This window comes from Micropterus dolomieu, linkage group LG22 (genome assembly GCF_021292245.1).
Source record: "Micropterus dolomieu isolate WLL.071019.BEF.003 ecotype Adirondacks linkage group LG22, ASM2129224v1, whole genome shotgun sequence".
Classification (NCBI taxonomy): Eukaryota; Metazoa; Chordata; class Actinopteri; order Centrarchiformes; family Centrarchidae; genus Micropterus; species Micropterus dolomieu.
In genome coordinates this window covers 31,194,858-31,207,326 of record NC_060171.1, presented here as the reverse complement: position 1 = coordinate 31,207,326, position 12,469 = coordinate 31,194,858, and the positions used below count along the sequence as shown (strand labels likewise).

Below are 12,469 nucleotides of genomic sequence, written 5' to 3'. Positions count from 1 at the left end.
TGGAATCAACAACAGGTGAAATTATAGGCAATTAGCAAGACACCCCCAATAAAGGAGTGGTTCTGCAGGTGGTGACCACAGACCACTTCTCAGTTCCTGTGCTTCCTGGCTGATGTTTTGGTCACTTTTGATTGCTGGCGGTGCTTTCACTCTAGTGGTAGCATGAGACGGAGTCTACAACCCACACAAGTGGCTGAGGTAGCGCAGCTCATCCAGGATGGCACATCAATGCGAGCTGTGGCAAGAAGGTTTGCTGTGTCTGTCAGCGTAGTGTCCAGAGCACGGAGGCGCTACCAGGAGACAGACCAGTACATCAGGAGACGTGGAGCAGGCCGTAGGAGGGCAACAACCCAGCAGCAGGACCGCTACCTCCGCCTTTGTGCGAGGAGGAGCAGGAGGAGCACTGCCAGAGCCCTGCAAAATGACCTCCAGCAGGCCACAAATGTGCATGTGTCTGCTCAAACAGTCAGAAACAGACTCCATGAGGGTGGTATGAGGGCCCGACGTCCGCCGGTGGGGGTTGTGCTTACAGCCCAACACCGTGCAGGACGTTTGGCAAATTCGCCACTGGCGCCCTGTGCTCTTCACAGATGAAAGCAGGTTCACACTGAGTTCATGTGACAGACGTGACAGAGTCTGGAGACGCCGTGGAGAACGTTCTGCTGCCCGCAACATCCTCCAGCATGACCGGTTTGGCGGTGGGTCAGTAATGGTGAGGGGTGGCATTTCTTTTGGGGGCCGCACAGCCCTCCATGTGTCCCCAGACCTGAATCCAACTGAGCACATCTGGGACATCATGTCTCACTCCATCCACCAACGCCACGTTGCACCACAGACTGTCCAGGAGTTGGCGGATGCTTTAGTCCAGGTCTGGGAGGAGATCCCTCAGGAGACCATCCGCCACCTCATCAGGAGCACGCCCAGGCGTTGTAGGGAGGTCATACAGGCACGTGGAGGCCACACACACTACTGAGCCTCATTTTGTCTTGTTTTAAGGACATTACATCAAAGTTGGCTCGGCCTGTAGTGTGGTTTTCCACTTTGATTTTGAGTGTGACTCCAAATCCAGACCTCCATGGGTTGATAAATTTGATTTCCACTGATAATTTTTGTGTGATTTTGTTGTCAGCACATTCAACTATGTAAAGAAAGGAGTATTTAATGAGATTATTTCATTCATTCAGATCTAGGATGTGTTATTTTAGTGTTCCCTTTATTTTTATGAGCAGTGTATTTCTGCGTGGAACATAGCTAAGCTATCTAACAAGCAGCAACCAAGCAATGAACGTTAGCTAGCATTACCGCGTTAACATATTGGCGACGTTTATTGTGCGAGACGAGAGCTGTAGTTCACTGAACAGTTTTCACACAAAACTAAATGTACCTTTACTGTTTTATGACAAACGTAAACTTTCTTGAAGGACAAAATTATCTTTTAAATTGACGATCATCATATGTGTACAGGGCACAGTTCAAACAGGATCAAAAAACAAATTTTCTCCCGCCATTAACTACCTTACATAATTCTTCCAAAATAAGGTCCCATGAGCTGGAAGCGAGTGACTTAGGCACTCTATTTTTGTCTTCCCTTCTATCGCTCCTTCCTTCCTGGTGTGCTTACTGGTAATCGGTGGTGCTGCCCTTCCTCTTGCGGGTGTAGTCCATGCCAGGCGTGCTGATGGAGCTGGAGATGAGGTCGGTAGAGCCGGGGGACATGAAGTCAGTCATTGTAGACGAGATGTCCATCCTTTGGTCTGCCATCAGGTCATCTGCAGAGCAAAGACCAAAACCTCTCTTATCCTTACTATCTTAACTGTTCCCAAATGACTGGTCTGAATGGAGTGGGAAAGAAATGGGTGGGGTACAGGTGTTCAGTAATAACTTACCATGGGCAGGTAGAAAACACCGTTTCTTTACATGGCCACAAAATGTTAGGTTTGCAGGCTTCTATGGCAACAGGTAAAGGAGACTCAAAAAGGACTGTCTCTCTAAATAAGTCAGCTAGACCCGATAGCACTCCGGTATTAATCATGAGGGTGCGAGTTCAAATATGTAAATAAACTGCCAACTAATCACCAAGTGTTTAAAGCCACAATATTATTTAGTCACACTCACCACAGATGTTCATCACAGCCTCTGTGTTAAAATCATCTCCTTCCATCCACTCTCGAGCCCTCAACTGTGAACACACAAAAACACCACGTTTTACAATTAACTGTCAGTCCCAGCGGGACGGGAGTCATTCTGAAACTGTGCAAAGAGTTTTGTTTTTTTTAAACACTGAAAGAAAACACAGACACACAGTTACAGTTGCCTGGACAACATGCAGCAAACATCATGCCATCTAGGTCAAATGTGGAGGCAGAATAAACAGGAAGCCACTATTGTTTCAGTTACTGCACATATAGAAGTACAGTATGCCAGATATTATTTTCCAAAGAGATTTAGGCCATAGCATATCAGCTACATAAAAAACTTCAATCTAAATCAGTGTCAACATTTCAATTCATGTGGTATTTTCTCTACTGAACTTTATGAGAGAATGACAAGTAGGGCTGAGCATTAATATCTTAATTGTTGTTTTAACGATGCGTGAGCAGACATTATCAAGCAGGCTACGTCACTTACTTTGTCCGCGCAGTCACTACGTCATGCAGGCAGCACACGTGTGCTAAAGTTAAACAAGCCGAAAAATACATGACTGAAGTTAAGCATGAGTGAACAAACAGCGCCAGCCTCGCAATCTATGTCTTTAGATTGAATCGCTAGGCGTGGATCAACCTCACTCGCATGGAGGTGGTCTAGCTTTTGAAAAGACGGATGTTGCTCAAAAGATGACAATCTGCAAACTATGTTGAAAATCATGTTTTTACTTGAATGCTTCTGTTTCCATTAATGTCATTAGTAAGGAACAATTAATATCCTATTATCAAGAGTGAGCTAGTACAATATTAGACTGTACTAAACACATTTTTGAAGGATGCCAAATATCGTCTAATTATTGTTATTGACAAAAAAAATTCAGTTAATATCGCACACACCTAATGACAAGACACTGTGATCTTAATGAAACTTTACCTTTACCAAGATATCTAGTTTAAAACACTGAATAACTTGACACCAGGCTGAAAAGTGGTGTTTCGCTGCCCTCTCTGGTTGAACATTTTAAGACTATTTCATCTCTGACCAAGGCGTGTGCTCTGTTGTGCATGTAACCACACCCAAAAGTGATGTCAGTGTACTGACACACCCTGGAGAACACTTTACATCACTGGGCCAAGATGAGAAATCAGCAAAAATAAGAATTTTAGGAGGTATAAACAAAATTATTTAGTCCTTAACCTGTGCATGCATATAACTAAACTGGTGTGCCTGGTGTATTAAAGCAATACATAACACGTTTGTTGTTTAGTAAAAGTAATCAGGACACAAAATATTTGCTTAAATTCCAGCAGACCTTTCCCTAGCACCAACATACTGCTGATTAAGCTAATATGCAGAGTCAATTGCCTCGTAGATCAGTCCCCAGTGTTGGTAAAAACAAGCCAGCAGCAAGGATTACCAATGGACTTTCATGGCTCGTCAGACTCAGATATATGACCGTATAATGGAAATGTACTACCAAAGTCCCTAGAGGCCATTATTGTGCAAACTTGTTAACGCTGCAAATACAACTAGCTGCCACCATGTTGTTTCCTTCTCAATCTTCTGTCCAGTTATGAGCAAAAAACTGCACAGCAGTTTAAGTGAAATTTTTTTTTAAAAGTACAAAAGTTTTAAAAACATCTACGACGACAGGTCTAGCTTCTGATATCAGTTACTCAGAATCAACAGATCGGATTGCAATGATGCCAGAGGACATTATTCGTCTTCAGGAAGGCTAGGTCTCATTATTTGAACTTGGATGAGTAAGTACCAGAAATCTCTGTATTTTCTGTTAATGTATTCAACTCTCTGGCAGTTCTCATATGACTCAGACTGATGCATAAGATCAGTGGGCAGCCTTCCTTGGTTCAGCTGTCTGAAATCTGAGTAGGAATTGGGAACAGCCTGCACATGGAGAACAGAGCAGCTTTAGTTACCTGGATAAGAAACTGGAACAGGTCTCCTGGACGGGCCTGGTATAGTCTGGATCAGTCAGGTCTGCTCTGTTCTGATCTGGTCTCAGTCTGGTTTGATTCAGCCTGACCTAGTTTCATCCAGTTTGATGTGGTCAGTCTGGCCCGATATGATCTGATCCTTAAGCAGCTGGTGCAAGCCCTCTAGCCCTGGAAAGAGACAAAGAGAAAAGTCTGTTAAAGTCAAGCGCAAATCTAATCTTTCACACAAATGAAAAATAAAATCCATCACAAAATATGTATGCAACATCACAAAACTTGATTCAAAGCTAAATATGGAACACAAAAAACAAGAGAACTCCTTGTGTTCACTACTGCCGACCTGAAAAATGTCCTAAGTGAATCTGGGCTAATTGGATCATTTCCTGAATCTCCATTAATGTACAGATGAAAGCTAAAAGCAGAGGTTAAGTACCCCCAATTTTGGAAGTGTGTGAATGTGTTTTATAACCTCACAACCTGAAGTAGCGCTAAACGATTTAGGGAAAAAACCTAATTGCGATTTTTCTGACAGATATTGCGATTAGGATTCGATTTGCTATTTAAATAAAAGTTTAATTAAAGTTCAATATTCACTGCCAGTCTCTTTTTTTTTTACGGAAGCCGCATCAAGACAAAGAATATGGGTGAAAGAATGGATTAGCACACGCTGTAGCAGGGATTGTCTGTGCTACAGAGAGAGCCGGAGGGCAGTGTTTTGCGGTGAAAAGTAGCTGCCTGCTCTCATTGGCTGGACGTGGATGTCGAGTCGGCCGACTCCTCCAGATATTTGGCATGCTAGATATCTGGCAGACGTCTGCAATGTGTCACACATAAGAATTGGCAGCCTGATGGTCGCCGAGCTGGGTGAAAAATGTTCAAGTAACACAAAGTTTAACAAACTATTTATTATATACTGTACATATTTATACTACATGTGTGCTCCTTCTCCTTGTGTTCAACCATGATGTGAAACCATTGGAGGACTGAAAGTGAAGACCCTTGTATCTGTACACTCGGTATTGGCCTTAAAATATTGTCAAAGCCTTGTAAAATATTGAATCAGATGTTTTGACACATTGAAAACAGCTTTTAAAACACTGATCACAAAAAACTTTACTGTGATTGGTGCTTGTGTAGTTTTTGAACCAGGGATGGATTCACAATACACCAGCAGCACCCACACAACCCACACCTAATGTAAACAAGACTACTGAACAGTATAACTAGTAAAACAGAACAAGGGGTACGTGTTGTTCTCAGGAGGCTAGAAGGAGCACATACTGGCACACCTGTGCAGTGGATATATGCATCTTTCCACTGCAGAGGCTCCTTTACACAACATGGAGAAACTAGTTTAAGTAAGTGTATTGGTATTTATATTGTTATAATGACATTAGATAAAAAGTTACATTGTATACTGTTAGTGTGTTAATAATTATATAATTTTACTAAATGCATTGTCATTTTACGTAGTAGTATACTATATGGCTCACCACTAGTCTAACATTAATACCAGTTGGACAAAAACAGCAGCTTCATTTTCATTCATTAAATTTGCGCAAGAAAAATGGCCTACATTGGTCTCTTAATTTGTTAATGCTACTATCTCATCAATAATCAGAACCATTCATGCAGGAGGAGTTCAACATTTAAAAAGTTTACTATAGCACACCAAATAATTTTTATGTCCTGCCCAATCCAGTCTGTGATTTGTCAGTTGACAAAAAGAGCACATCGATTTTATGAAAAGTTGAACATGTTTCAACCATAAGACTGGTTTCAACAAAAATCACCTGATATGGCTGAATATCCAGCTAGCCAAACCCACAACCTCCTTATCTTCTCCCTACTGTCTTCTGTCTCCCCTCTCCAGCTGCTGACATCTCTGTCTTTGTTTTGAACAAGTTGCTCAAGCGGCCACCGAGCAACCCGCCCACTGGGATTTGTCCCGGTGCTCCGGTAACTAGCTGGCTTTTTTTCCTGTCAGAGTTTCAACAAATGATTGAAACCAGCTTTGCGTTGCTTCCTGCCCGCTACACAGGGTGGGAGTGTTTTGAACAATTAACGTCGCGGTGCACAGCGGCGGGCGGGGGAATTATGGTAGGTTGTAGTTACTAGCATTGTGCACATCCACATTGTGCTAGTAAATCATATTTCCGGTTTGCACGTAACTATTTTTAGGGGCATAAATGGTCGCACTGTTGAGCCCTGGGGCGACAACGGAATTAAGTTGTAGCTGCACGAGTGTTTAAAAAGGGACCTATTACACTTTCTCTGGCATTTCAATAATGTTACAATGTCAGATGTTCATACATGGCCAAAGCCTCAAATAATGAGGTAAAAGTATTTAAAAGAAATCCCTGTGAGCCAAAACCTCATATCCCCTGTTCTGAATGCTCTGTTTTAAACTGTTTTTTCTAAGGACTCGGTATGATGTCATTCCCAGCCAGATTTCCATATGGTCATTTGCTCCAGGCAGAGAATGCTGGCCACGCCCACAAAGGAACATGCAGCCCCAACCCTGCCGACACCTGGTAAACACATAAGACAACAGCCAAACAGAAGACAGTGGGGTTTGGAGGGCGGGTCCCAAAGAGGCAGGAGCACCTACAGCTTGTTTCAGACAGATACTGAAATGATTACCTGTATAAAGTGCCAGTATAAGAGAGAAAATTCTTCTTTTGAACTTTGAATCATGCAAAGCTGCCATACAGGAGTCGCAGAGCTACAATAAAGGGCTGGAAATGCAGTATAATAGGTCTCCTTTAAAACGGGACAGATGCACTACTTAACATAAATTTTAATTACCGTCTTCACGATTTGCTAATCGCGTTCTTTCAAAACGCAATTTCGATTTGAAAACGATTAATAGTTCAGCCCTAACCTGAAGTCGCTCCAACTCAGCCTAAACTTTTTTCCTTATTCGCTTTTAATTTTTGAAGATTGCTGAGAAGACTAGAAGCCCATAATTGCCTCAGACAGCACTTCAGATGGTTCTGACAACAGTGACGGCCATAATACGGCCATATTACGGCTGTCAAGCTTTCCATTTTCGCATTCCATTTTCTATACTGTAGCCTGTGTTTGATTTTATTACTGTATTATTGTGTTATTGTATTATTAGATAAGTAAGCACATCGTGAGAATTGTACAACCCAGAGTCAAATCCCTCGTATGTGTACACATACCTGGCAATACCTGGAAGGAGCAGCACTGTTCTGCAGTGTAGAGCCAGTTAGCGTTAGTGTTATGTATGAAAAGGAAAAATGTAACAATCGGTTATTCCCTGTTTGCAAAGATAGAAGAGGAAAGTAAGGCGGACAGTTAGGATGAAGACTAACTGATGTGTTTGCTTGGGTTCTGATCATTCTGTACCTTTTTCATGCCACTGGTGTGAATTTTACTGTCCTAAGCCATTTGTTTATTTATTGTGAAAATGTGTGGTTGTATCTAAAGTATTCTTGACTGTCTGCAGATGAAAATCTAGTAGCAGTAGTAGCAGCAGCAGCAATAGTATTAGTACACAGTGTGCAGCCATAGTTATCAGGTGCATGCATCTGTTTTCTAGTCAGACTAATTAGAGGCTAACTAATAAATATATAAGTATACAGTCTTGCATTCTTAATTATGCAAGACTACCCAATAAAAACTAGTCAGAATCTGTTACTGATTTCCCTCAGCGTCCTGAATAAACACTTTGGTGGGCCACCTAAATGTTTAATATGCAGCCCCAACAAAAAGCAAAGCTGAAGAAGCACTGCTGTGGTAGCGGGAGGCAGAGTACTCGGTCAGGACAGGGTCAGTGAGCTCTTTTACTGGGACAAAGTTTTGGGCTAGAGGGGAAAAAACCACTATGTCATGATTGAACACTGAAAGGAACTGGTGCTAGAGTGGAAAGTGGGTCAGCCAGTCTCTATGGTCTCAGAACCAGCCAGCCTCAATTTCCATCCACCACCTACTTCATCAGTGAGTCAGCAAGCCATTCAATAGTTTCCCTGTTCTACACTCTGCACCCACTCACACAGCCATTAAGCAGGCAGCAAGCCTGTTCATGAACCAGGGAAACATTCAGTCAGCCATTCAAGCTCCCAAATCACAAGCACTTCCACGCTGACCAGTGATGGAAATGAAAGGTGGGAAAAGATTTTTACTGAGATTTTACTGAAGTGTCGATACCAATGAAAACTCTCAGAGACTATTCTGACATTTTGAGAATAATGGAGCGATTTTGTGAAATCAAAGAACTGCTCCTTCTTTTTTCATTGGCAGAAATATTAACAAACATAGTCCCATATGGATAAGGCTCCAAGCTTGTGCGACTATCCGACTGACTTCCTAGAGGTTTTGAGAACATTTTCAACTCAGCGTCTCTTCACTGGACTAGGATGTGAGCCTTGATCATGAAAACAGAATAAAAGACAAAAATATATATAATTATTATTTGAAATGTATTTAAAAATTGTGTGCAACAGTGATATAAAGGGCTGTGCAGCAGAGCTATTCACCAATGTTGGCAGAGTGTACACAAATTTAGTCATGCTAGTTTGGCTCACTCTGCCTTGTGTGCTTAAAATAGCTATAAGCTTTCTGAAATGATTCACATTTTTGTGGTGCAGCCACGCTATCTGCACACTGAAGCTGACCACATCAAACTGAAGGCTGCCAACATCACTGGTGTGGTGTAGCTTTATTATCAATATATCAAAACAATAAGGAGAAGATAAAAATGTGAGTTTCCTGTATTACTCTGGAAACCCTCTGATGACCGCTCTTCCTGCCTTTATGTACTTAGCTGTTTGAGCAGTATTTAGTTTAAAAGGGTGTAAAAATTAAAATCCAAATGTTGTGATGATATCAAAGTCAGAAAACCAGTAACTATGTTAATTATACTTCAAATCAAATAATCAAAGCATTAATCAACTCACTGATTCAGCATGAAATTAGACATTTTTGCTGAGCAGCCTCTGTCAGATTCAGCCTCGTTAAAGCTGCATGTTTCAATACTTATATTAACAATGGATCAAATAATGGGAAAGGTGTCGCTCATAGTACTTAACCCGCAGAGAATTATCACCAGACTCTGTGGTTCCCCTCAGATCCACAGTGCGTTTTAGCGTCTTTCAGCTCACGGTTTGGTTTTACAGCATGCAATTTTACTGTACCGCTCTCATCAGCCCATTTCCAGCATTGTTTTGTGGTTGAGATGAATGGTTGGGAGATGTCTGTAAAATTGCCATCAGACGAGGTCTATAAAAAACTTCACAACTTTCACAATGCCAAATCAACATTGTGATGTCTGTTAGCCATAGCGATGGATGATGGCATCGTCTGTCGGCCCAACCCTAGAATCAACTGTACACTACCTGCCAGCACCAAACAACTGGGCTTATGTTTGTTCAGCGGTCAGAAACGAAGACTATGTTGTACCTTTGGTGTACTCTAGAACACCTTCAGGACATCAAATTCATGAGAAAGGTCTTACGTTCTTCACACACAACTAACTAGCTTCTTTAGTGCAATCTGCGATGCATCTCGGTTCACACTATACAATGATGCACCAGCCTAAGCGTTGTGCTTATCAGAGTCTACTGTACGCTGGCTAAACTATGGCAGAGGGGCCAAACTGTGAAGCTTTATTTCCACCAAAGAAACGGCTGAAGTCAGCAGTGTGGGAGCATTTCGGGTACACCAAGTCTGACCAGGGCGTTACTGAAGATGACGGATCACCTGTTCAAAAACCAGTGTTGTGAAATTAATTAATGCATAATAATCGTAATAATCGTGAAACCGTGATTATTTCTCTGACAATAATCGTACCAACAAAATCTGTAATCGTTGCATCCCTATATCCAACATGATTACAACCACATGGATGTTCCAATCAGTGCAACTACAATATGAAAGATTACTGATCAGTTTTATACAGATTAGTTTAAACATTATTACTGCAGCAATGTAGCTCACAGTAAGTGTTTCGGTGCAACTGTTGCCAACCTGACAGTTGCCTTAATGTCCACAGTGTCACTGTGTTATAAAGGACAGTGTAGCTTATGGATTTTATTCTGTGCCGAGGATAAATCCACAATGTCCGGAGCAGTCATGTTTAAGATCATGTTTGGGTAAAAACTAATACAAAAACTAATAGCCTATCTAACAGAGATTTCAATGTTTCTTAAGACATAAATGCGTTCAGATATGTGCTTTGAAATCGACAGTATGAATGAGGAAATGTCAGGTAGCAGCGTTTGTTGAAGTAAACCTCCACCCGAGGAGGTTAGGTTCACAGCGTAAGATTCTGGGGTTACTAATCTAGGGTTTATCTGATCTCGGTCTCTGAAACTGAAAACCCAAAGTTTCCCTCATCTCAGGCTTAACATACTCAGAGTTATCACAAAACCTGCTTTCTGAAACAGGGCCTAGAAGTAACATTTTTCATTACAACACCCACAGTTTACATCAGAAAATTCCCAATCAACGTGCTTCACTCAGCATGAAAGTTCTGCATCAGTGTTCTTAAAACAAGCTCACTGTAAAATGCATCTGAAATGACGCTGCAGCTTCTGCAGAAGGTGGGCAGGGTTGGGAATCACAGGGCAACTGACAATAAACTCAGCATCAGTATCATAGCACAAGCGATTTTGTAATACATCAGAAGAAAATCATCTTTTAAACATCCTGATATCTGAGTGACTTGCATAACCATAGCAACCACAAGTACTACACCGTGTGAAATGATACAGGTGCTGATTTTACTGGTATCCAAATTTTCTGAATTACACACCTCTTCATCAGCAGAGAAACAAGCTGAAATTATGGCTGTCAGTACTACTTTGTGTTTCTGTAGTATTTTAAAAAATTTAAAAAGACATTTTGGAAAGATTTGCAGATTGCTTATTTAATTAAGCAAAGCGAGAGGTGCCTTGATCCTCATAAGCCAATGTCTTTTTAAACTTCATGTATTATGTGGTTTATAATAGACTGAGGTGCAGAAACAGTGAGGCTTACATTGTCCTGTTATCTGTCAGTGATACTTGATGCACTAGATGTGAAAGTTTTTGAGATGTTCTTTATTTACTTTGGTATGTTAGTCCAGATGAGCCAACCCTCCCAGGATGTAACATGATTATGATTACAGTAAAATAATATATTACAGGAGTATGAGTCATCATGTAGCACTTCATTTCTTGATGTGGCTGTTGTTTCATGAACAATTAATAATATTAACGTTAACATATGGTTTTACTGAATAATTAAGTAAATATAATTTCTTAATATATCTATCTAAAGAAACCCAATTTCTTGACTTGCAACTCTTTGCCATCTCATAGACGACATCTTTTGTCCTCTCTCAGGAACCGTAGCTATACTACCCACTTGGATAGGGAAGGGGTGTGCAATTCGCAAGTCTCACCACTAGATGTCACTAAAACTTACACACTGAACCTTTAAGCTATTTGAGCCCGTTCTCATCTCAGGGTGTCTAATAACAACGCTATCAGAAAAAGTGACAACATGTAGTTATTACACTTGGTGTGTGTGTGTGTGTGTGTGTGTGTGTGTGTGTGTGTGTGTGTGTGTGTGTGTGTGTGTGTGTGTGTGTCGCACCGGGCGCGTCTCTGAGACTCTTCCGGAAGCATCTCTATGAGACGCTCTGGAGCATCCCGTAGAAACCAGAAGTGCTAGTTAGCTAGCCCTAGCTAGCTAGCTACGTTCATGTTAAAGGTGTTGACAGCCCCCTGAAGCCCGAACGCTTACCATCAGAAATGTTAGTACCTAAACCTAAGTCACTGACTTTATACATATCGACTGTATACATACAGCCTTACGGCCGATTTGCTAACAGGTAGGGTTGGCCTCCCTTGTGTTGCAGCAATGTAGCAAACGGGGGGCGTTTCATACAGACGCTGAAGGGTACCTTTAGCGTAGGGCTGGACGATATGGCCAAAAATGTTATCACGATAAAAAGTTTCATATCTTTCGATATCGATAATTATCACGATAAATATCAAACCATTATTTCTTTTGAGTTTAAAGACTCAATCAACAATTGATGCCAAACAGTGGATCACTTCACAAATCTGAGGTTGAACATTAAAAACAATTATAAAAATCTTTGTCAACAAATATGAATGACAAAAATGAAGTAAAAGCTTTCCTCAGTCCTTTTTCCTCAACAAAAGAAACATCTTTAATTAATAAAAACATTTATTGAATATTTATTTAACATTTGTTATATTGTTATTGAAAAACAATATATTGCGATAATTATTGTTATTGTTATATTGTCAAGCCCTACTTTTAGCATAAAGTCAGTTATGACGCATTGAGATGAGAATGCGTTGGCTCTTCTAACATGCATCGCATGCTCA

At 41.1% G+C, this 12,469-nt stretch overlaps 1 protein-coding gene across 5 annotated transcripts in view; it reads right to left on the bottom strand.

Moving 5' to 3' along the window:
• Positions 1–12,469, bottom strand: part of arntl1a (aryl hydrocarbon receptor nuclear translocator-like 1a) — a 32,082-nt gene that overhangs the window by 13,690 nt on the left and 5,923 nt on the right. For 4 of the 5 annotated variants that reach the window (XM_046037071.1, XM_046037070.1, XM_046037072.1 and 1 more), the window contains exons 2-4: positions 4,083–4,268; positions 2,116–2,179; positions 1,622–1,769 (exon numbers count right to left, since the gene is read on the bottom strand). In XM_046037071.1, the coding sequence (XP_045893027.1) occupies positions 1,622–1,769; positions 2,116–2,161 (194 nt within the window). In that variant the 5' untranslated portion in view covers positions 2,162–2,179; positions 4,083–4,268. Of the gene's footprint in view, positions 1–1,621; positions 1,770–1,886; positions 1,948–2,115; positions 2,180–4,082; positions 4,269–12,469 lie in introns of all 5 variants that reach the window. The other variant, XM_046037073.1, reaches the window with a different exon arrangement.